Source organism: Leuciscus leuciscus (genome assembly GCF_965113295.1).
Source record: "Leuciscus leuciscus genome assembly, chromosome: 9".
NCBI classification, from domain to species: Eukaryota; Metazoa; Chordata; class Actinopteri; order Cypriniformes; family Leuciscidae; genus Leuciscus; species Leuciscus leuciscus.
In genome coordinates this window covers 27,349,555-27,373,784 of record NC_138733.1, presented here as the reverse complement: position 1 = coordinate 27,373,784, position 24,230 = coordinate 27,349,555, and the positions used below count along the sequence as shown (strand labels likewise).

At 37.2% G+C, this 24,230-nt stretch overlaps 2 protein-coding genes and 1 long non-coding RNA gene across 3 annotated transcripts; 2 read left to right on the top strand and 1 right to left on the bottom strand.

Annotated features, from left to right (window-relative positions):
- Positions 1-2,429: 2,429 nt before the first annotated feature.
- LOC309506857 lies at positions 2,430-7,224 on the top strand. The gene is made up of 3 exons (XR_014208949.1): positions 2,430-2,597; positions 3,737-4,795; positions 4,872-7,224. It is a non-coding gene; the product is annotated as an uncharacterized lncRNA (long non-coding RNA).
- A 2,861-nt stretch (positions 7,225-10,085) lies between these two features.
- Positions 10,086-13,124, bottom strand: tspan13a (tetraspanin 13a). The gene is made up of 6 exons (XM_082180815.1): positions 12,850-13,124; positions 12,424-12,591; positions 12,122-12,202; positions 11,912-12,025; positions 11,353-11,463; positions 10,086-11,164 (listed from the first exon to the last, which is right to left on the bottom strand). The coding sequence occupies exons 1-6, from the start codon at positions 12,910-12,912 to the stop codon at positions 11,090-11,092; spliced, it is 612 nt and encodes a 203-aa protein (XP_082036941.1). The 5' UTR covers positions 12,913-13,124; the 3' UTR covers positions 10,086-11,089.
- Positions 13,125-13,773: 649 nt separating this feature from the next.
- Positions 13,774-21,042, top strand: ankmy2a (ankyrin repeat and MYND domain containing 2a). The gene is made up of 11 exons (XM_082180807.1): positions 13,774-13,974; positions 14,454-14,518; positions 14,956-15,094; positions 15,565-15,663; positions 15,916-16,076; positions 16,437-16,502; positions 18,095-18,243; positions 18,532-18,667; positions 18,801-18,929; positions 19,038-19,167; positions 20,392-21,042. Exons 1-11 carry the CDS (start codon positions 13,908-13,910, stop codon positions 20,526-20,528), a joined length of 1,278 nt encoding a protein of 425 aa, XP_082036933.1. The 5' UTR covers positions 13,774-13,907; the 3' UTR covers positions 20,529-21,042.
- The last annotated feature ends 3,188 nt before the right edge of the window (positions 21,043-24,230 follow it).

The window sequence follows — 24,230 nt, the reverse complement described above, 5'->3', positions numbered from 1 at the left end:
ACGGCCAGGAACGAGCAGAACAGTCAACGTTTTTTAGTTGATTCCTACTTCCATAGGAATTCATTGAAAACGCTCGCTCTGCTCCGCACCATTTCGTTTTTAAGTTAGTGATTCAAAAGCCCCCAGCGGTGTCACACGTCGATTAACCGGTGGTAAAATATTCTCACTGTCACATACCTAGTATATTTTTTATACAATTAGCTTTTAGTGTTTCCTTTTTGGACATTACTTTAATCCCTCACTATAGCAAAACCGTTTGAGATGTTTAATATCCGTTCACAATTTAGCATCTGTAATGTATTTTCATCATGTTGAAAAAGTTTAGTGTGAATAAAATAAACCATCCAAAATATCAAAATATCCAAAAAATCCACATTCAAACCAAAATATCTGACTTCCTGTTGCTCGGAGCTAATGACTGTAAAATTAGAAAGTTGTCCGGCTCGATGAGAACAATATACGTATGGAGTTTTGTAACTGAAGGTAAAACTAACCCCCCCACTTTTGTCAAAAGCATTTTGAAAGTGACACACTTCCTGCTGCCAGTTGGCGGCGCTATAACTTTGACTCACAATAGTTACATCCATCTGATCGGCCTCTTACCACGAACACACTGCTGAAGTTTCATCAAGATCAGTTAATGTATGCAGAAGTTATAACATTTCGTGTTTCTCTTTTCTCGCCATAAATTCGTGTCCTCACCACAGCCAAACTGTTCGAGATTTCAAAAATCCATCTGCAATTTAGCATCCTCAATGTCTTGACTTCATGCACACCGAGTTTGGTGGCGATTGAATTAATTGTCTAGGAGGAGTATTTCAAATTCCACAGCATGCGTTTTCCAAACAACCCATAATAGCGGACTTCCTGTTGGGCTGGCGTAAAACTTGACCAAGGGAAAGTTGTTCGGCCCGATGAGATCTATATGTGTACTGAGTTTCATATTAATTCATGCAAGCGTGTTTGATATATGGACCAAGTTTTCGGACCCTGTTCAAGGGGGCGCTGTTGAGCCCCCCTGCCACGCCTGGGTACCAGCTTCAGCCCGGCCCTGATGGCCGTGGCTTCTGATCTGTGAGCAAAGTTTCAAGAGTTTTTGAGCATGTTAAGGGCCCCAAAAGTCCCTGAAACCTTGAAAAATATTAAAAGCAATCGACAAATCGCCCACACCCCACACACACACAGAGACAGAGAGAGAGAGAAAATTCTCCAGAAAATCCACATTTAAACCAAAATATCTGACTTCCTGTTGGTCGGAGCTAATGACTGTAAATTAGAAAGTTGTCCGGCTTGATGAGAACAATATACATACCAAGTTTTGTTACTGTAGATAAAAATAACCCCCCACTTTTATCAAAAGGTGGCGCTACTGAGCCCCTGCACCACGCCCATTTTTGAAACTTTGCACGTCTACTGGCTAATAAATGTGATGTGTCTGTCGAGTTTCATGCATTGTCAAGCATGTGAAGAGTCTCAAAAGCATCCAAAAAGAAAATTAAAGTTTGATGCGTTGCCACGGCAACAGTATCTAAGATATCAATAATCCTTTCACAGGTCTACATCTGCCGTGTGTTTACATTATACACATAAAGTTTTAAGCAAATTGGGGGGGGGGAAGAGGGTGATTTCAAAGCATTTTGAAAGTGACACACTTCCTGTTGCCAGTTGGTGGCGCTATAACTTTGACTCACAAAAGTCACATCCATGTGATCGGCCTCTTACAACGAACACACTGCTGAAGTTTCATCAAGATCAGTTAATGTATGCAGAAGTTATAACACACTTCCTGTTTCACTTTTCTGACCATAAATTCGTTTCCTCGCCACGGCCAAACCGTTTGAGATATCAAAAATCTGTCCGCAATTTAGCATCCTCAATGTCTTGACTTCATGCACACCGAGTTTGGTGGTGATCGGATGAATTCTCTAGGAGGAGTATTTCAAATTCCAGAGCATATGTTTTTCAAACAACCCGTAATGCCTGACTTCCTGTTGGGCGGAGCTAATAACATAGAGTATGGAAGTTGTTCTGCCTGATGAGATCTATAAGTGTACCGAGTTTCATATTAATTCATGCAAGCGTGTTTGATATATGGACCAAGTTTTCGGACCCTGTTCAAGGGGGCGCTGTTGAGCCCCCCTGCCACGCCGGGTACCAGCGGGTACCAGCTTCAGCCCGGCCCTGATGGCCGCAGGTTCTGACCTGTGTGCAAAGTTTCAAGAGTTTTCGAGCATGTTAAGGGCCCCAAAAGTGCCCGAAAGGTTGACAGAAAAATAATAATAAAGAATCCTAAGGAAAACAATAGGGCCTTCGCCCTTTCAGGGCTTGGGCCCTAATTACCTAGTACATTTTTTGAATGAGTATACACAACAACATACGTATTATGTATATCATCTGGTCACTCCCACTGCTGATGCTTCCTGTAGGTCCAGGTATAGAAGTCAGTGAACTTGCCTGACAGTCAGTCAGTCGAGTCAGTAGTCAGGCTACTGGTAATGGGGGAATTACATTTTAACTAGTTTGTCTGTTGTCTTAAAGGGAGTAATGAGCGTCTGTCCTTCAGGCTTCTAGGACCTGAAGTCCAGGAGAAAATGCAGGTAGGTGCATTTTTGTATTGCTTTGTTTAGAAGCCTTCCGTGACATATTGTGAAGGAACAAGCTGACAGGCCATTTGCATTAAACTCTTGGTATACCTTGACTCACAAATACTCAAATGTAGATGTAAGAGAATTGGAGTAGATTCTAACAAAATTCATTCAGATTTTATCTTTTCTCATAACCAAAATACAGACTAGAGTTGTATAGAGTTGAGTGCATTCCTTACATCTGTGAAACTGATATAAAGAATTTGTGGATGAAATGTTAATTAAGTAAGAACAGGAAACAGTATGTGAACAGTATACTAGGACTTGCAATCATTTGAGTTCAAATGTGATGATGTAATGGTATTAATGTTAATTTGCATGTGTTATAAGAGGAAGAGGTAGATCGTTGATACGTGTCCCTGCCATGTTCCTGCCATCTCAAACAAGTGTAGGATATAGCGTTTCATACATTTTATTTTAAATAAAAGTAATAATTCAAGTAATTAATGTTTCGATTTGTTTTATTTTTTGTGAGCAAAGAATTGACAAGGTAAGTACTTATTTGATCTGAGAAACCTATATACAGTTGCAAGAAAAAGTATGTGAACCCCTTGCAGAAAATGTGAATAATTTTAACAAAATAAGAGCGCATACAAAATGCATGTTTTTTATGTTGTAATTTATTTTAAATGACCCCGTTTAAAAGTTTATGTACCCTTGATTCTTAATACTGTGTCTCATTACCTGGGTGATTTTTGTTTTTGTTTTGTGATGGTTCTTGAGTCCCTTGCTTGTCCTGAGCAGTTAAACTGGTTGTAAGACTGGATAAACTGGAATAAAGGGCTACTCTCTGAGAAAACAATTGAAATTGAAATTTGAACTCTCTTGCTATATTACCATCCCCATTCGAGACATGATCACACTTGAGTTGATCACCTCCCAATTTACACATCATTCCCTTCACCCATCCATCCCTACCTGAATAATCAAAAGTTTTTACTTTTTAATTCAGCTAAGATTCCCTCTTGAGTAGGCTACTATTTTGCAAGGTGTACTGTATATGCATGTTTATGTTATCAAAGAATCCAGTTCTTCAGGTTTTGTAAAACACTTCTGCAATTTACAAAATATTTTGTGTTGCATTGTTTTAGGTACACCAACCCATTCATTTATGAAACTGATCCAAAGAGACCACTTCAGGATGACAGACATTGATGACGAGCAGCGAATTTTAAGGATTCTTTCATGGAACGTAAACGGTTTCAAACGCAAACAAAATGAAGTTCTTCGTCATTTAAGTCTTCTAAAGGCTGATGTAGTCTTTCTCCAAGAAACTCATGTGGGTCCAGATAGAATCTACTCAACTGGGAGCATCAAAATTCAAGATTTAGAATGTGATTACAACATGGCGGCATTCACCGTATTTAAAGGAAGTTCCCGAGGGGTGGCCGTCCTGTTCAAAAAGAACCTCGGATGTGGTGGTTTCAATGTCAATGGTGACGGAAAGGGAAGATTCATAATTATCTCATGTCAAATTTGGGGGCATGATTTTGTATTCATCAATGTGTATAACTCAAATGATGAAAAAATTAGGTTTACGGAGTTCACACAAATTGCGACCCACATCCCGTCGTCGGCATACCTGGTGGTCGGTGGGGATTTCAACACAGTCATGGACGCCGAACTTGATAAAACATCAAATTTACGAAACCGAAGTCACCGAAAGTCTTTAGATGCTCTCCAAAATTTTTTGGAAACCTTAAGCTTAGTGGATGTCTGGCGGTGTCTTTACCCGGAGGTAAAAAGCTTTACGTATTTTGATGGGAAAGGTCAGTCGAGACTAGACTACTACTTTTTGCAAAGTCACAATTTATCAAGCGTAACTGCTTGTAACATTCACGAGAGGCCAATGTACTCGGATAAAGAAGAGTACATTTCTGATCACGCCCCATTGTCCATTCAAATTCAGACACGTGGACCAAAATGGCAGTTTGATTCTTGTCTTCTTGAAGATAAAGCATGTATGGAACAACTATCAAACACAATAAAGAAAATTTCACAAATAAATACCAGAAAGAAAGAATACCTGTGGCCAGGAGTGAAGGTCAGGCTTATATGTGAGGCAATAGTTTTGCAAAGAAGCCTAAAACCATCAAGATGTTCAGATACGACTGAATTTCCTCGAGAGGTTGAACACGTGGACCAAGGAGGTAGATCGGCTCTTTTCCCTCTCATTTTAAGATGTAAAATTAATTAATAATAGTTTTAACATAATTTATTTTTTAGGGTGTCCAAGTTCAGAATCATCCACAGAGGTTCTTCAAACACCAAATACTTCATCCGAGAGGCTTCTGAACTTCTTGAATCATTTACACCAAACTGAGAGATTTGATGACGTAAAATCCATCCTGATCACCGTTCTAAACGAACCAGTTTCGAGAAAAGAGATTCTGGTTGCTATACTGTCCCTGCCTCAGTCTGAAACTCTATCAGCAGATGGGCTTACAGTACATTTCTATAAGCATTATGCTTGTAAAATTACTGACCTTTTACAAGCATTTTTCAATCAAATCTTCGACCTAAAGCCAATTAAACCTGCAGTTTTTGAATCGCTCAACCATGACAAATACGATCACACCTACAGCTATGATATTCACTATCACTGCAGTCCGATGAAAATAATTAATGTGGATTATAAAATTCTGGCTTTGATTCTGGCTGCGAGGTTGAATGGCGTTATTAAACACATTTTAAATCCAGGTCAAAGCAAACAACACAGTTCTGTTAAGCACTGCATCAGTGCTCAAATCCCAGTGCTAATTATTTCATTAAAACTAGATCCAGGTGCACTGAAGTGGCCGTATCTGTTTAGCAGCTTAAAGTCCGTGAATCTACCTGACAGATTTAGATCCGTGTTGAAGCTGTTGTTGATGACGGATCACAGATCACAAGGTCTGAGGGTGGGATGTCCGCTGACTCCTTTACTAGTAAGCATCTGCCTTCTTCCTCTGATCAACTCCATTAACAGCGAGAACAGCTTTTTGGGACCTAAAGTCCAAGGAGAAACCCTACAGTCAGTCATTGACAAAGACACAGCTCTTGTGATTCTTTCTGATTCTAAAGAGGGTTTGGATCGTTTTGAAAAGATGCTCAGCGGTTTTATTGAGACGTCAGGCTTTGTCATAGATGAACAATACTCTGAGGTTTTCATAGCAGGTCCTTCAGGCCTCAGTTTAAGCAAAGACAAACTTAAGTTTTTTAAGAGTACGGATGATGATGATGCACAAGAGGAAATGGTTATTGAACCGTCATAAAAATGGTGTAAAAGGAGGTTCATAATGATTAAATACGGGTTATGCACAACAAACGTCCGTATTCTGTAAAACAGGTCGCATCGCTTCAGCTCAGGTCTTTTGTATGCGCTTCGTTAAATATAGAGCTGTATTTCTTTTTTTTTTTTTCTTATGAACATTTTGATTTTGAAATTGAATAAAACAGCAACAATAAAAATAGGCTTAACTATCTAGGTTAACTCATTACCTTCAAAAAGTTAATAGATTTTACCTATAATACTGTTAACACTTTCTCTGTGGAAGTAATGAGACCTGTGGCCAGTTGCATAAAGTGCTTAGCCTAACTTTTTATAGCCAGTTACATAAAAAGGTAAAACAGTCTTATTTGAATTGGGAGAGTGAGACCGAATTCACAGTATTCTGAAGTGTGCATATGATGAACACTTTACTATCTCATGAGGCCACGGTGACGGGAGAGGATTTATGAATGGCTGTGAAGCAACGCAACTGACGCTAGTAGGTCACATGATCATGACAACGTGGCGAATGTAGTACATCCGGATTACATTACTATATAGAACACACTTTTTTAATGGTCACAAAGTTCTTGTTCAAATTAAGTACCTACTCAAAGAGAATATGCGATTTTGGACGCAGCTTCTGTGCCGATGATTTCAAGTAGGCTTTTATACTCATTCACTCTATTTATCATGGCGGCGGACACTCACTTTACTCCCATTGGTTGGCAACCTATTGTGCAGAGCCAAGGGCAAGGTACCTCACAAAACTGATTTCGGACAGACTTCTAAGGAAGCATAATGGTTTAATGATCTACAAAATGGAGAGAACTTTGGTGATAATATTTTTAATTACTACAATACTAATTCCTCGCTATAATCAGCATAATAAGTGGAAACCGTTGGTCAAAAACATACATTTTTAGCATAACTGCCAAAGAATGGAACGCACAGGATTGTGGGATATCAAAGGCAGAGATACATCTATGCTACCTTAAAAAAAATCGATCATATTTTAATATTTCACATGCAGCCACTGAGAGAGTTGCATCAACGGAAGTCCAAAATGCTTGATCGTCACATGATTCGGGCAGACTTCAGACTTTGTCGGGCATTTCAAATTGACAGTTAGAGACATAGAAGTTAATAAATGTGTCGAGTTACAATATTTATATAATCTACCAACATGTATATGAAGTATGTTGTTACAGGAATGTTGTTTTAAAAAGAATCTAGGCCTGGTTTCACAGACAGGGTTTAGATTAAGCCAGGATTAGGCCTTAGTTCAAATAGGACATTTAAGTAGCTTTTATAAACGTGCTTTAGAAACATTATTGGTGTCCAGGCATCTTGAGACAAAATGATGGCAGCAGTGGCATGCACAGACCTCCTCCGGGGCAGGGGCGGAAGGACCAAAAAGGGCACTTTTTTTAAAAAACATTTATTTTTAAAATAAATCACCTGTATTTAAAGCAGTACCCGTCTGTCTGTTGTGTTTTATATATTTTAATGACTTCCTCACAATTATTTTGAATATCTCACTCGATGGAGAGCAGCAGTTGGTCAGAGTGCCTCTCTCGGAAATGATGATAATATAACTAAATATTATTTACTTTACCAAACAAAACAGAGAATCAAGTCGGTAATTATGAGGAATTCATGTTTAGTTATGTTGATGTTATAAATTGTAGGCCTATGTATGTATTCAATAAAGTGTTAGCTATCATGAAATCAATAACACTTTACAATAAGGTTTCATTAGTTAAGTTTGTTAACATGAACTAATAATGAACTGCACTTCTACACCATTTATTAATCTTAGTTAATATTAATTTCAGCATTTACTAAAACATTATTAAAATCAAAAGTTGTATTTGTTAACATTAGTTAATGCACTGACTGTGACATTACATGAACAAACAATTAAAAGTTGTATTATTATTAACTAAGATTAACAAATAGGCCTATAGCCTATAACAAATGTTTAGTTTAGTTTATTTTCAGACAACTTAATTTCAACACAGTTGAGCTAACAAACAACAGCACAGTCTGAAACAGGTGTAGGCTGAAGCTCTTGCTTATAATGCCTACCTTTTTAAAACATCTCATATTTTAATAAAAAATAAAAATAATTATTATTGTCTTACATCATTATAATGTTGACAAACAAATATAAACAGAATACAAAAACATTAGTATTTCCTATGCAATACCGTTGCACAATCCAAAGCAGCTTGTTCATTTATCATTCTTTAAATGGTTTCATATAGTTTCAGTGCATTATTTTTAAATAGTTTCTTTAACTTATTAAGTGTCCCACATATTTTTAGTTCCTCATGACAGCTATTCCATAGATTTACACCTTTAACTGAAATACAATGGTATTTTGCATTGGTCCTTATTGGTTCTTTTTGAATTATACAAATTCCCCTTAAGTCATGTTGGCATTCTCTTTCTGTGAACAACCCTTGGATACTTTCTGGCAGTTGATGATTTTTTACTTTGTACATGATCTGTAATGTTTTAAGTTCTACTAATTCTTTAAACTTCAGAGCCTTTAGTTCAATAAAAAGGGAGTTTGTTGGCTCCCTTTGTTTTGATCATGATTAGTTAATGTTAGTTAATATGAATAATAAACAAATGAACCTTATTGTAAAGTGTAGGCTACTATGAAATCAAAGATATAAATTCCTTACAATTTAGAGCTGGACATGGACTTAAAATTTCCTTTCACTAGATGTATTTCCCCAAGCTAATAACACTTGCTATGGCCTGGACAAAAACGAATGACATTGTCAGACTCAGAATGCAGCTGAAATTGAGTTATACTTTTATGATTGTTAAGCATAACTCACATGCTGCCGCTACTTTTACAGTAGCATGGTAGGATAAATGTAACTTTTCTGTATTAGCTTAATGTTACCTGCTGCCCGTGCAGTTTGAAGACTCGCGGCGAACTGCTGCGTACACAGCACTGCAAAAAAAAAACCTCCGCCTACTGCCACTTCACCTCCGCCAAATGCTTCCGCCAAAAAATTTTTTTTAAAAATTATAATATTTGTTTGTATTATTATTGCTCGTGGCAATGGTGTATAAGTGTATTGTTATTTATTATAATATTTATTTTAATAATTATTATTATTTACATTTATCAGAGAGGGGCACAATACATTTTGAGACAAAAGGGGCAGGGGCTTGAGGATTAGTATGGTCAACTAGCATTACCTGCCTTGTTAGGTGAATGTTACCTTGGTTAAAGACCGTTCCTGTTTTTTAAATTGTTTTTTTTTAAATGTTTTTAAACTTGTTAGTCAAGGGAAATCGCATCATGTTCATTGTGGTTTCACTATTCAAATGGTAACTGAGAGCCTAAATAATCTTAATGACTAATGTCATCTTTATGGCATTCAGATAGGACAGGAGAATGACAGGAGATTGTTAGCTCACAGCACAATGCAGCAGAAGCATCTTAAGTGTGTTGTCTTAGAAAATCCATGGCAAACAAGTTAAATGTAAAATTGAATTAAGTGGAATTAAATTAATATTTATGCTTGAAATTCATATGCACCCTTGATTTAAAATAAAACATCTGTTTATACACAATCATAACCTATATTTTTTTTGTATTTTGACTTTTGCTATATACATTTCTAATACACTGAATAGCATGTCAAGCATTTTGTCTGTCCTTTCCTCCATGTTGTCCCAGCCAACATCACTGCTCCTCCACCTACTAGCACCCAGTTAACATCACTGCTCCTCCACCCTATTTTTAGTTCACATACTGGTCAAATGGCGTCTAAACTAAGGTATTTAATGGTGCTTTAGTCTAGAATAATTGATTTAATACACCTGCAAAAAGAGCCACTAAATATAAATGAATACAAAGTAATCAAGGCTGTTCTAAGACAGGCAGTAGTTTGACAATCAAAGCAATTAACTCAGTCAAGCCCAAATTTTGGGATTGGTTCCTTGCTCTAATGAAATATATTTGGCATTCTTTGTTCTTTATAAATATTTATATATATGTGTATATATATATATATATATATATTTTATTAGTAGCCTATATACGTATACAAATATAAGTATTTTAAAGCTCTGCATTCATACATTACAAATGGATTTACTTCACTCGTTGTAGATAAAAATACAAATTACAAATATTAATAAACAACAAAAAAAATGTGTTAGGTGTTAAGATGTCTTTATTTATTCATCAAATGTGTAAATTATAGCTGAAGACAACATTTACACCATACATTTAAAACAAGAAGTGCAAACATGTCGCTTGTTTGTTTTTCATTTAATAAATTCTATGTATTTTACATGCTTAAAAAATGACCACAAGAACATGCTAAAATGGAATTAAGAAGGTATATTGTAGTGCGTAGTATTAGACAAAATCTCTCTAGATACACAAATAAAATACTAAAATCATAGTCTTTCAGTTAAATAAAAATACAAAGAATTTAATCACATGATGTTAATCCTCAGGCAGGTGGTTTAATGTGATCCAAATTGCTGTAAATGTGAATATGTGTGGTATTTCTCCCCTACAGCCAGCAGAGGACAGCACTAGCACATCTCGATCAATACATCTGTGCAAAACCGGCTGGACAACCTCTGGAAGCGCCACACCATTGGCTAATATGTGGAAGACAAACAGATGATGTACAAGTTCCTGGTCATATCCTGATCAGAATGATGTGGAAATTGGTTGGGTGTAGTTTGAGTTTTAATGTGCAAGCTCATTACTGAGCGTCTAGAGAGCTAGATGACAGAATTGTTTGATGTATAAAGCAGGAAATCAATGTTTGTCCTTTGATTTATAACATGAAATGAAAGATGTATTTTCATGTCTTTAATTTTTCATTCCAGTCCAACTCTTTATCTTTGTAAGAGTTGTTGAAATTGGGATCAAAGTTCAAGCCCAGTTAACCTACTTGCATAATCAGTGATAATAAATATTTTAAACATGCAAAATCATAATGGCTGTTTCACAAATAAATATTTTAAAAGTTAACTGAACATTTAATTTGTTAGCATATCCCAAAAATAAAGTAATTGGGTTTGTTATGAAGAGGAACAACACATCATAAATGAAAAAGGTTCTTAAGATTCATAAAAGACAAACAGTCCATTGTAGAACTAACATTCAAAGTCTTGAATATTTGTGTCCAACCATAGTGCTCTATATGAAAGCACCAGGATTTTGCCGGTGATCTTTCAGGTTCCTGTATCTATATGCTAGCCAGACGCCCAGAATCTGAAACCGTAAAGAAAATAACATAAACTTAACTAAAATAATGTATTTAATTTCTCAACCAGACCGAAAAATAAGAAACAAGCAACAAAACGTAAATACACGGACTAAGCAGTTATTAGCTTCATTCGATATTTCCATGTTTCATCTTCCGTGTTTTCCGAACCAAAGGATGTCCAATGTTTGCTCACCTCTGTAAAACTGAAAAACAGGCTGATTCCTCCAACAAAATGCAGAGCGTCGTCAGCATAGGCCTGGATTATATCTGAACACGGTGAACATGTTTGATCCTTGAAACAGGTCTGAAGTCACAGAGAAGACAGAAATAAAGCATAAAATAATCTTTACAACTACAATAAAACTGTCTATTAGTTAAGCGCATATAAACATGATCTCATACTCAGGTGATCTTCACATCAGACTATATGTTCAAGAGTCTGTCAGCTATCATTGTAGAAGTAAGTTTAATTTTGCCTACATTTGGTCACTTAATTATGAGCTTACAACAAAAACAGAAGCTTTATAATACATCTTGACGTACAAAAATACAACAGCACTTCAAACCACATATTTACCCAAGCTTTCTGTATAAACCGCATGACTTCACATTCACAGACTATTTGTTCAAGAAGTTTCTAGAAGCATGCTATTTTTTCCCCCACATTAAGTTCAACTCGAACTCGAAATGTATCAGAAGACCCTTCATGATACATTAAGTCTTGGATAGAAAAGCAGAATAATAGTTCTTACAGCATCACATGATTCATTGTAGTTAACTTGAAGGAAGTCACAGCAATCCAATGATCTTTCCAAATCCTTCTGCATTGATTCCGACTTATTCCATCCTATCTCCAGGAGAAGGTTCTGCAGGAGGACAAAAGGTTTATTTGAAACCAACTTGCTTGAGGAATGAGGAAACTGGTATCACCATGTCAAAGTATTAATACAGACTATAATTACCTGCTGTTCTTTACTAATAGCTAAACAGGCACACGATACTGAAAACTGCAAGACGAATACCAGAAAGAGAACAATCATGTACTAAAGAACAGTTAAGGTTGTTTCTCCATCATTTACGGCACATTTAAAAAGCTGTTGACTAAAAGGGAAATTATTACAAATAGGTAAGCCAGCAAAATTGGTAAATGTGAGTTTAGGGCCCAAAGTACAACACAAACTGAGACTGATGTGTTGAACAGAGGCAAACCTCATTTAGACACACACATTGGAGAATTTCTTGAATCAGTATATTGGAAGGATACAAAGAACAAGAGGACTTGATGATGCTTCACAGCCCCACACAATCCCACAATGGCCACGACGAAGAGAAAAAATCCAACTGCGATGACAGCAGCCATCACGCTGAAACTAGAAACCAGTCCAAACCATTTGCCCCATGCTGCAACACCGATCATTAGGAGACTGACCATCTGAAAACAGAAAACAAATCAGAAATTGCTTAGAAAAGGCAGAGCAATACTAAATCATGAATATCAGCATAACAATTCACATAAACATTCATTTTACAATTTATAGACATATTTAATGTACATGTATTATGTATGTACAATGTCTCATAGTTAAGGATAAAAGGAATATTACCTATGCAAAACGGACTTTTAAATAAAGACCAAAGTTATTGTAAAGACCTAAAAAAGTATTTTAGGACTAACTACTGCTTGACTTACCACATAAATTAGGTTCAAGATACAAAGAGAAGTTTTTGAGCAAACAAAACCACCACAAGCCATGATGAAATATCTAGTGTACACCTGTCCCGCAAATGTGACTATCTGCTCCTTGAGGCAAGATGACTGTAGCTTAGCTAGAGCTTGTCCAGCATTTGCTCAGGTAGACACGCTTAACGCCATTGGTCCGTTCTTTATCTTTATGCAAATTAAGCAAAGTCCCACTTGCACTATTAACCCAATGCGAAGCAATTATAAGGGTAAGTCCGACTCGTTTTAAAGTATAATCACACTGTTTAATATTAAGAGCCAGTTGTTCACACGAGAACCGGCCGAACCGACTCAGTCCAAACAGTGAACGAATTGTTCGGTCCGATTCACCGCTAAAAGCATTTGCCTGGTGTTGTTGTGTCTAATACCTTTCTTTTATATTGTTAAATACACAATATTGTAGACTTGCATTTTTCCATATGGTATTATATTTTTATGTTGCTTATCTCAAATGAACAATTCATCATTTTCAATCACACAGGTGGTGGGATTAAAAAAAATATATATCTTCAATTAATATAATTGTAATGTATTGCACCCCTAGTTCTAGTAAAATGAATATTTATGCGACACATTTACGCTAATATCTCTCTTATTTTGAAAAATAAATGATATCAATGTTCAGAATTAAAGTTCTAGGATCGAAACACCATGGGGGGGGGGGGGGGGGGGTAGTACACACATTGCTAAACATATACAAATGGCATTTTACTACTCCCATACCTAGTAAAATCACAAAATGTTGTAATTTAAAGCGTGTTATACTACAATGTATATATATATTTAAACTGTCCTAAAAACACACCGAAGACGACACTTATTACGCCCCCTGCTTATTTGTTGCAGTTGGTTCAGTCCGTTTGCAGACAGTAACCCATTAACCCGTCAGAGCCAGTCAGTCTCTCAGTCTGTGGATCAATCACAGTAGTAGAACAAAGCTGTCATATCAGTCACAGTTAACTTATATATTGCTTATTAAGACCAAAAGCGTCACTTTGAATATAATAATGTCTGCACCAAAGAAAGGAGACCTGACCGACACAGAGAAAGAGCTACTTCTGGTTATTGCTGCAGGTAATGATAGCATGACGCTAACAGGCTAACTGCAGATTAGCACAATTACCAGTTCGGAAAATTATAATATAATTTACAAAAATCTGCAAGCAATGGCTGCATACGGAATGCTTTCTCTCTGTGCTTATAAATTACTCTTTGATGTGTTACATTTTAAAAACTTGTATATGTATTTGTTTAGTTATACTGTATATATTATAATATTCAAAGTACAGTTTACGACAAATACGTATATCTGTACCAGTAAAATCACTTTTATTATTATTTTATTCGAATTATTCTAGCATCATTATTGTATCATTTAGACTTATGTTTTTCTCAATGGAAATATATCATGATGATCATTGAGCATTACATTTACAGTGTGGCTCTTATGTATAATTGTTGATGTATTAATAGTGATTTATGTATAAATGTGATGTATATAAATAATTCTCTAGGTCGGTCACTGTCTGATCACTGTGGTTGACCATTTGTAGGTAATGTGCAAGAAGCCTCCAGACTGCTTGGATCCAAAGATGTCAGGGTAAACTGTCTGGATGAGGTAATGAAGTGTTGTTATACATTATAATAATTCTAATAACATTTAAAACATTGTTTTATTCTCCTCTCTGTTAGTGGCAGTTATTTGTCAATACTTTAAACAGTACTTATGACCGTTGTAGAGTGACTTTGTTTTGGACATCTGTCGAAATCAGATGTTACTGACACTTGTGGGCTTTCAAAGCAGCTGCCTGGAAATGGTTGTTTGTCCCGTCTTTTATTAGCCTATGTGTCCTTCTGTTGGAGCGGAAAACAAAGAAACGAAAAAAAAATATTATTATGAACCAATTACTTGTTGGATAGCGATTGCACTTACAGGTTAATGTTTTGAGTGCTTTTGGGAGTTATCAGGATTTCTCTTTACACAGCATAATCAAATATATGTGAACATGCTATATGTGGTTAATGCTGTTTCGATTGTTTGCATTTCTTCTTCAGTATGGCATGACCCCTCTCATGCACGCTGCATATAAGGGCAAGGCTGACATGTGCAAACTGCTGCTACAGCACGGAGCTGACGTCAACTGCAACGAACATGAACACGGATACACCGCACTCATGTTTGCAGGACTCTCAGGTCTGAAACACAATTACTAAATTATTTTTGTGCTAGTATTGTCAATTTGACCATAAAGGTCCTGATATACGTCAAGCGAAATCGATGTATGAACTGGTGTGATGTCATTTTAAACAAAATCATGTCAAAACGAAGTTCGTTTGGAGTTCGTTATGGGAGTTCGAAACAGCTTGCAAAAGCGAACTTTCCAGGAAAGTTCAAAAGTGGTGCTCACTCCAGAGTCAAAGTCCTCTCTGGACGTCTAATGGGGTGGAGGGGCTAACAATGTTATACAATATATGAAGGGGCTAAATGTTCGCTAACAATATATCGCTGCAAAGGTATTTCAAACTACTTTTTACTCCTAAACAAAGAACGAAAAAGAACTTCGCTGTGAGTATATCAGGGCCTTAATGTGTCCTCCTGACATATATTTTATGCCAGTAATACAGTATGACAATACAGTATGTCATATCCATTGTATTGAACAGGAAAGACAGATATCACCTGGATGATGTTGGATGCTGGAGCCGAGACGGATGCAGTGAACTCAGTCGGCAGAACAGCAGCACAAATGGCTGCTTTTGTAGGTATGCCAAAAATATGGCATTATGGGGAAAACTGTGTTTTACTGGTCAAATCTGTTAATGTTGTTTTAATGTTTTTGAAAGAAGTCTCTCATGCTCAGCAAGGCTGCATTTATTTGATCAAAAATACAGTAATATAGCAATATTGTGAATTTCTGGCCCCAAATGTTTGAATGGTAATTTTCCATATTCTGAGAGAGTGTTCTTTTTTTTGTTTCCAAATGTGAAGAATAAATGAGGTTACATCTTTTTCAGGGCAGCACGACTGTGTGACAGTTATCAATAACTTCTTCTCCCGTGCGAGGTTGGATTACTACACAAAACCACAGGGGCTGGAAAAGGAACCAAAACTCCCTTCTAAACTCGCTGGACCGCTACACAAAATTATCATGAGTACCAACCTCAACCCAGTGAAGGTAGTTATTTTTGTCTGATCCATATTCTTGTGACATATAGTTCTGCTGCGCCTCAAGCGACCCAAGTTTGAGTCCCAGCTTATGGGCCTTTCCCCGTCTTTTCCCCCCTCTCTCCTCTCCTGTTGTTTTTTTGTCTATCTCTACACTGTCCTATCAAAATAAAGGCAGAAAAGCCTAAAAATCTAACTTGAAAAGCTATATTTTTAAGCTAACATGCTGCAACAGGGTCATTCTAAACCTGACGATTATGATACTGATAAAAAGCAGTCTCATTTTTTAAAATGTTCAAACCAGTGACTATAGCCAAAACATAATTCATCCTGTTAAGACTATGTGTTGTTGTGTTTTGTTATGCTGCAGATAGTGATGGTGGTGAAAGAAAACCCTCTGTTGATGGACGTGGAAGCACTTGAGAAGTGTCGCAAGGTCAGTTGCATGTTAATGCATTATCCTCAGAGCTGAGTTGAGATTCATTACAATAAACTTGATTGAATTGAAACCTGACCCAACTTCAGCACCATCTTAAAGGGGGGGTGAAACACTCATTTTCAGTCAATCTCATGTTAATCTTGAGTACCTATAGAGTAGTATTGCATCCTTCAAATCTCCAAAAAGTGTTTAGTTTTATTATATTTATAAAAGAAAGATAGGCTGTACCGAGTCTTTCCGGAAAAAAACGAGCGGCTGGAGGCGTGCCTTGTGGGCGGAGCTAAAGCTGTGCTTACGTGCCGATAGCTAACAACACACAGACATTTGAAGCAGTTTTACTCACCGCCTGCGGTTTCAACGCACGACCGCAAACCTTTATCATTGTGACTGCTCCATCCTTAAGCATTAGACGATCTGCAAATCCGGCGTCGAACTGGGCCTTGTTTATAAAACAATCATCGTCGAAATGCAGGGAACAAACAGTCTTGCACAACTCCGTTGATGCTCTGGAAAAACCAACTCCATCCACTGGTCCCTTAACGCCGGGTTCTTTGGGAATCTGTGCAGGGTTGTCTTGCCCTGGCAACCAAAAACACACTTCTTTGGTGACATTGACTTCCCTAAAGCCGGGCACAGCGCTTTGATGGGCGAACTGCTTTGGCTCTCTTCTCTCTCTGGTCTACGGATGCGCGCGCGCCCGCGCCTTTCCGGGAGAAGTGCCCTTAGGACCCATATAAGGAAATTCCGCCCCATCTGACGTCACACAGGCCCATACTCGAAAAAAACTTTCCGAAACTTGTGACAAACCGGAAGGAGAATTTTTGGCACAGAAATACTCCTTCAAACGTACAATTTAATTTTTGAAACTTTGTCCATGTTTAGCATGGGAATCCAACTCTTTAACAGTGTAAAAAACTCAGTATGCATGAAACAGCATTTCACCCCCCCTTTAATAGCTTTTCACACTGCGCTTAACCCCGGGTTATCATCGTTCTTCTAAACCCAGAGTAAAGGAACGTTTCACACTTGTAATTTAGAAGCAGGGTTAGCACTGCTTTCCCCCCTGTGTTATGAAACCCTGTTCCGGAGCAGGGTTAGTGCCACTTTTGCAGTGTCAAAGGTGTGCAGCATGAAATGATACGACAACCAATCGCGTGCCTCATATTCACGTTCTTTGGACAGTCACTGAAACACGGCGCATTGTATATAAACAGTCGTTTTAACTTTTGAGGGGGAAATAGCGGAAAAGATAATGCTTAATTTTTTACCTTAATAGTCTGAAAAGAAAAAATCTTTACAGTCGACAATGTTTAATATGATTATGTGCAATGCTAGAGCAGGTCGTGTGCTGCTTTCGTCCAATCAATGACACTGACACAGCAAATATGCAAATAAGAACGTTAACCCAGGGTTTAGGAATGTACAGTGTGAAACGTCAGTGTAATACCCAGGATTAATTGTTAACAACGGGTAAAGTACATAAGCAGTGTGAAACGTGAAGCAAGATAACCCAGGATTCTGTTAAACCTGGGGTTTTAATTGACCCAGGGTTATCTATTTAAAGTGTAAAGCCCTCTTGTGTCTTGCAGGTTCTGGAGCTGATCTGTGAGAAGTGCATCAAACAGCAGGATATGAATGAAGTGTTGGCCATGAAGATGCACTACCTCAGCTGTGTCCTGCAGAAATGTGGCTCTTTCCTGAAGGATCGCCAGGACAAGCTTGATGGCCTCATCAAGAGGTAGATTATTAGATATACATCACTGTTCAAAGGTTTCTGTTAAGTAAGTAAGAAATGATTACTCTTAGTCAACAAGAATGCATTAAATTAAACATGTGACAGTAAAATTATTTCAAATGTTCTTTTAAAATGTATGTGACACTGAAGACTGGAGTAATGATGCTGAAATTTCAGCTTTGCATCACACAAATGTTACTTAAAAAAACATAAAAAAATCTAAATGACCACAAACTTGTAATTAAAAGGCCCTCGTTTGATCTGTAAAGTAACTCGGATATCTTTTCTCAGTCTTGTGAAAGGGCGAGACAGTGACGGCTTCCCGGTATTCCAGGAGAAGTTCCTCCGGGAGTGCATTAGGAAATTTCCATACTGTGATGCCACATTACTGCAGCAGCTGGTCCGGAGTATCGCTCCAGTGGAAATTGTGAGTTACAGTGACCTCTATTTGCTCATGTCGAAGATAATGGGATTGAAATAAAATGATGGAAACGTAGCCTCAGCTAGAAAGACTGAACCATATTCCACGTATGGAAGCCTCACCAGTCCTTTTCCGACAGGGAAATGACCCTACCGCTCTGTCAGTGCTCACCCAGGCCATCACGGGGCAGGTGGGCTTCATGGACGCAGACTTCTGCACATCCTGTGGTGAGAAAGGGGCAGAGAAAAGATGCTCCATCTGCAAAATGGTAAATATCAGGTTTGATCTTATTATTGAACCAAATTATAATAAGATTATATTATAATCTTCAGGCAAGTTTCCTGAGGTGCTTGCTTAAATCTGTGCATATGTTCAGGTGATCTACTGTGGCCAGGCCTGTCAGAAGCTGCACTGGTTCAGCCATAAGAAGGTCTGTAAGATGTTACAGGAGCAGAGAGAGAAACATGAAGCTGATTCAGCATCACGACTACAGAAACAGGCCAAAGGTATCCAAATCAGATTTATATTGCTTTACTGTGACACTTCTGTGACAAGTACAATGGTATTATTATGTTTTTTGGGCGTCGTACCATGATAATACCATATACTTTAGGCATGCACCAATAATGTCCTGCTCTGCCGTTATTTGATCTACAGCATTTCAGCAAGAAGAAATTATATTTCGAACAAATTGTGAGCTTGCGGGTCTGAATTTAATGTATTGAGATAAAAAGACATACGAGTCATTCGTTTCAGGAATCAAGCTACACTTTTAACACTCCAAGTCAAGGTTTCACAAGTCATTTGTTTCACAAATTAAGCAGTGTATGTGTTTGATTCACTAAAAATAATCAAATTAAAAGAGATATTTGTTTCGGAAAGCAAGCTACACTGTTCACGCTGTATGTTTTTGATTCATTAAAAAGAACTGAATCCTAAGTCTTTGGCTGTGTCCGAAATCGCCCCCTGTACCCTTAAATAGGACACTATTTGAGGGGACAGTCATTTGTAGTGGTGTCAGAATCCATAGTGGATGTTATCGAGTGAACTCATTTAATCCCACAATGCACCACAATAACGAGTGCACAATCGATATACACTCTGCGGCTAGAGAATGGCCATAACGCACTGTCAGAGTTAAACGCTGAATGAATTCCCGCGTCTGACCAGAAGATGGCGCCCACAACTAAAGCAATTATGATCCATCCGTCCATTTTCCAAACAGCCGCAGCTGTATCATGCAGGTATAAATAAATCTTTAATTAATAATTAAATTTCATTAATACTAGAGCTACCATTTTGCAAAGTTCTAAATGATTATTAATCCGCAAGCACAAACCGTGCAAAAGCAGCAGCCCTTCCGGCACACCCAGAGTCCGAATTCACTCACTCGTTTTCATTCACTCCTTCTATATTAGTAGTGAATGAGTGTATAAGGGGCGATTTTGAACACAGCCTTTGTTTCGTAAATCAAACTTCACTGTTTGTGCTGTATGTTTTTGAATTACTTTCACATTTTCACTGTTATAAACCATATCAGATCAAACAGCGCTAATGTGGAAACCAGGAAAAACATTGTGCCATGAAGGCATGAACGAACAAGTTATAGAAGGCTTTCCAGTTTCTTTTTTGTTGTTGTTGAAATAATATTGAAATAATGTCATTAAAATAGCTTAAAGTGATGTAAAGTCATCTGTGTGAATCAAGCTCGTTTCTTTTCTCACGCATAGCTGAGGATGATCAGGCATTGGAGGAGACGACCGGCACTTTGGAGGAGCTCTCCATCAATCAGAGTGAGACCACCAGCTCGTCAGATAACCAAACCGAGGACATTAACTCTGAGACAGTCTCTGTTACTGCAGACTGAATAACAACGACTCTCCGTTTCAACCCAGCAACCATCATTATCATCAGTGAAGACCCATCTAAGACAGAAGAGAGCACGTCCGTAACATCAGCCCAGAGGTTTCTTCATGGTTCTTGTACAGGATGCTCTTCTGAAGCACATAATGTAGGGCAAAAACCACCAAAAGCTTTGCCACACAAATGCACAGGATGAAAGGTCTACTAGTGACACTTTTTTTTTTTTTTTTATAGCCTTTTTACATTTATGTTGGAAAAAATATATGTATTTATGTATGTGGAAATCATGCGTGTGTAATGTAGGATTTGCTTTAGGAAAGATTGTAATATATTGTTGCCTATGCCTTAAATTTCTTAGTCAGTTGTTATGGAAAAGGATAAAATGAATAGTTGGCAACGGCTTGTGTGAGCTTTCATAAAACTGTAGAATTCATTTAAATGGAGAAGTTATTTTTGGAGACATCTGATATTGAAATACCATGTTTCACAAAGCAAATAAATCTATTTTCCATCTTTAAGTGATAAACTATTAGCTCACATGTTTTCTGTCAAATATCAGATGTCACCTACTACATCTGTTTAAGAAACATAACTTAAACGCGCACATTAGTCTTGACAATGTTTATTGAGATTGAAATGACACCGTAAGAGCTGTTTTTCATTGATTTAAAACACTTGGGCTTGTCAAATGTTTTATCATGCATACAAGAGTGGCGGCAGGGGTCTGGAGATCATCTAAGTTTGACGGTTAGTTTGCTCGAGTCATAGATGGTTCCGCTGAGACGTGTTTGTACCGGTTCATAATGGAGAGCTGTATGATGGACTTGGCCACTGAGGGGTTTTCGAGACCAGAACGGCTGCTAAAGAAAACATATAAAGTCAACTCCTGTGATTCATTTGCTGTAGTTGAAAACATTAAAAATATGAAATACTCCATCACTGCAACACTAACGCTGTACACCTCTTCCTTGAGCCGTGCTGACCTGTAACTAAAACAAACAATCCTTTAGAAGCATTTTATCAATCTTAAAATACTAGAAGAAATTGTCAGAAATTTTTCAGAAATGAAAAAAACTCTTGTCTTGTCTCAACCAGTGTCCAAATGCATAATGGTGTAATGGTCTATCCATTTTACATCATTTTCAGATATGTTTTGGTGATGTTATAATTTTAGAAGTTTATGTTTATGGATGCCAACCTTTTCAATCCAAAAACTGCACAGATGGCAAATGATGTATCGGCGATGTTCAGGATCTTGTGAGAAGGGGTTCAGATATAAAGCCGAAACATTAACAAAATATGCATTATTGTTGGAAATGACACTTTTTGCCAATACAAATGAAAGCAAAGAATCTTCCATCTTCAGCTGATATATTTGTGTTTGGTTGTCATGAAAATAAGGGTTCCAAAAGGGGTTTTTTACAATGATGCCAAGACACATTTGGGGTTTGGCAAAGAAGCTTTCATAAAAGATCCATGGTTTTAATAATAGTAATAGTTTAATAATAATTAACATTTTAATAATAAAAAAAATATATATATTATATTTTCCTCTATAGAACAATTTGTGCAGAAACTTCATGGATGATGCCAATAAAGAACCTTTATTTTCAAGAGTCTATGAATGGGATAAGAACTGATCTCAGAGCAGCGTTTGCATTTTTAAAACCTTGATTAGCTGTTACTTTCACCTTTCAATACCAAGCAATGTTTATACTGTAGTCTTTATAAGGAAATACGATGGTAGATGCACTTAAGAGAGAGATGGTGGTCTCAGGTTCTCACAGAGAGTGTGGAGGTCCGGCATGTTCTTCAGCTCTGTCACCGTCTCCTCTAGACACTTCACATGCAGACAGGCCAGGTGTCTCAATACCTATGAGTGCATGTGTGTGTGTGCATGGCAGAGTTACAATAACACATGCAAACTAACATCTCTGACCTGAAATGGAGAGAATGTTGTTGTTTTGCAGGTAAAGTTCTGTCAAACTGCAGTTAAATGGAGCTCTGGAAACCCCTTGGATCTCCCCCTTGCTCTTGAACATAATTGAAAGCTTTAAACACTAGTAATCACACTAAAGAGTCAGGCAATCTAACCTTGTTATTGTTGAGCTACACACATCTCAGCATGGGGAAACTTAATTAACCAGGAACATAACTCAACTCTCTTATAGTGGATGGGAAATGAAAGAGAAATATGAAAAGGGAAATATAATATGCATAAAATAACAATTATAATATGTTAACATGTTCGATGTTTTTCTGTCTACATCTCATGCTATTTATAGGCTATTTGATAGGTGGGTCAAATCGGTGTCACGCTTAATCACACCTTGATTTTCACAGAAATCAATTGATGACCAATCATAGCTCAGCAATTCTGAGCGCGCACGCGCACCCCTGACAGCACAGGGAACGCGCACGCTGACAGCGTCATGGGAACTTTAAAGCACAATTTAGTTGTCCAGGGTGACATTTTCAAACCTTTGGTTGCTTTTCTTGTCCTTGCTTGTCCATGAGGTGGCAGGCCTTTCCTTTAAAATGTTGTTAAGCCTCCACCACGCGAGGCACAAGTTTATGGCAGGTCTATTTGCGTTTGCATCATCATAGACATAATAAATACAAATGTATTTATTATGTCTATGGTTTTTATTACCCATCATTACTTCATTTGGAATGTTATAGGCTATTAGAATAATAGGCTATGCAAATTCAGGTAGAGGCATGTCTTTTCTTAACTCTTAATTATTTAATTAGACGGCCAAAAAGTGGAGATCATTTTATTATTATTATTATAATAAAATAGATATATCTATCTATCGTTATTTTATTAAAGACCAGTGACCATACTACTGTTTATCATGAAATAAATGGAAGGCATTTTCTGTCAATTTTAAATAAATCAATTAAATAATAAAAATGAAAACTAAAACCAGATTAACCATTTCATTATAGAGAACTGTAAAAATAATACTTTTTTTTTACAGTGCTAATGCATCATCCCTGTCAAACTGAAAAATAAAATGCATTTGGTGATTGGACATTTCATTTTCACTATAATCTAGAGGCAAGTTGCCAATATTACAATGAAAAGGCAAACGTGCAAGAAACAGCAGTTTTTACAAATATTTGCATTAATGCTCACGCAATAATAGTGACACAATTCAAATTAAAATGTAACGTTTAGTTTTCATTTTATTTTCTATTTTATTTCACAGTTTTCATTTTCAAAGTCAACCTGTATGCAAAATAGGCTATATATGTTAATGAGTGGCTTTCCATAGGAATAGTGTCTACCTAACAGTAACATAATTCGCTTTAGCCTTCCGCAGTTTTCAATAAGCAATTGCTAGTTTATCAATCAGTCAAACAATTAATCAGTCAGTCAGTCAAACGCATCATCTTTGCCACAGGGAAAGTCGTTTTCCCCTCATTTTCAATAAACAGATCGAATCAACTTGCCAAACAGATTATTGTTGATTAATTGCTGTTTTCTCAGTCACTTTTCCTAGGCTAATTTCACAGTGTGAGCAGATTGCTTGCAACACTCTAAAAAAAAAATCATACACAGAGTTTGCTTATATAAAGTGTTGAGTGTTTAACAGCACAAACATCTCTAAGTGAATTAGGGGCTCTCGGGGAGTCCAGTAACCATTCATTTGACTCCAGATGTTGGAGCACCTCACAGGGTCGAGTGTTTGACTGGGTG

Excerpts from the sequence above, each read along its gene's own strand:
- tspan13a (XM_082180815.1), bottom strand. The coding sequence starts at position 12,912 with ATGGCTTGTGGTGGTTTTGTTTGCTCAAAAACTTCTCTTTGTATCTTG. Across the intron at positions 12,592-12,849 it reads TCTTGAACCTAATTTATGTG|ATGGTCAGTCTCCTAATGAT; the intron begins GTAAGTCAAGCA and ends TTCTGTTTTCAG. Across the intron at positions 11,165-11,352 it reads TGTTTTTCAGTTTTACAGAG|ATTCTGGGCGTCTGGCTAGC; the intron begins GTGAGCAAACAT and ends TTACGGTTTCAG.
- ankmy2a (XM_082180807.1), top strand. The coding sequence starts at position 13,908 with ATGTCTGCACCAAAGAAAGGAGACCTGACCGACACAGAGAAAGAGCTA. Across the intron at positions 18,930-19,037 it reads GATGCTCCATCTGCAAAATG|GTGATCTACTGTGGCCAGGC; the intron begins GTAAATATCAGG and ends GCATATGTTCAG. Across the intron at positions 19,168-20,391 it reads ACTACAGAAACAGGCCAAAG|CTGAGGATGATCAGGCATTG; the intron begins GTATCCAAATCA and ends TCTCACGCATAG.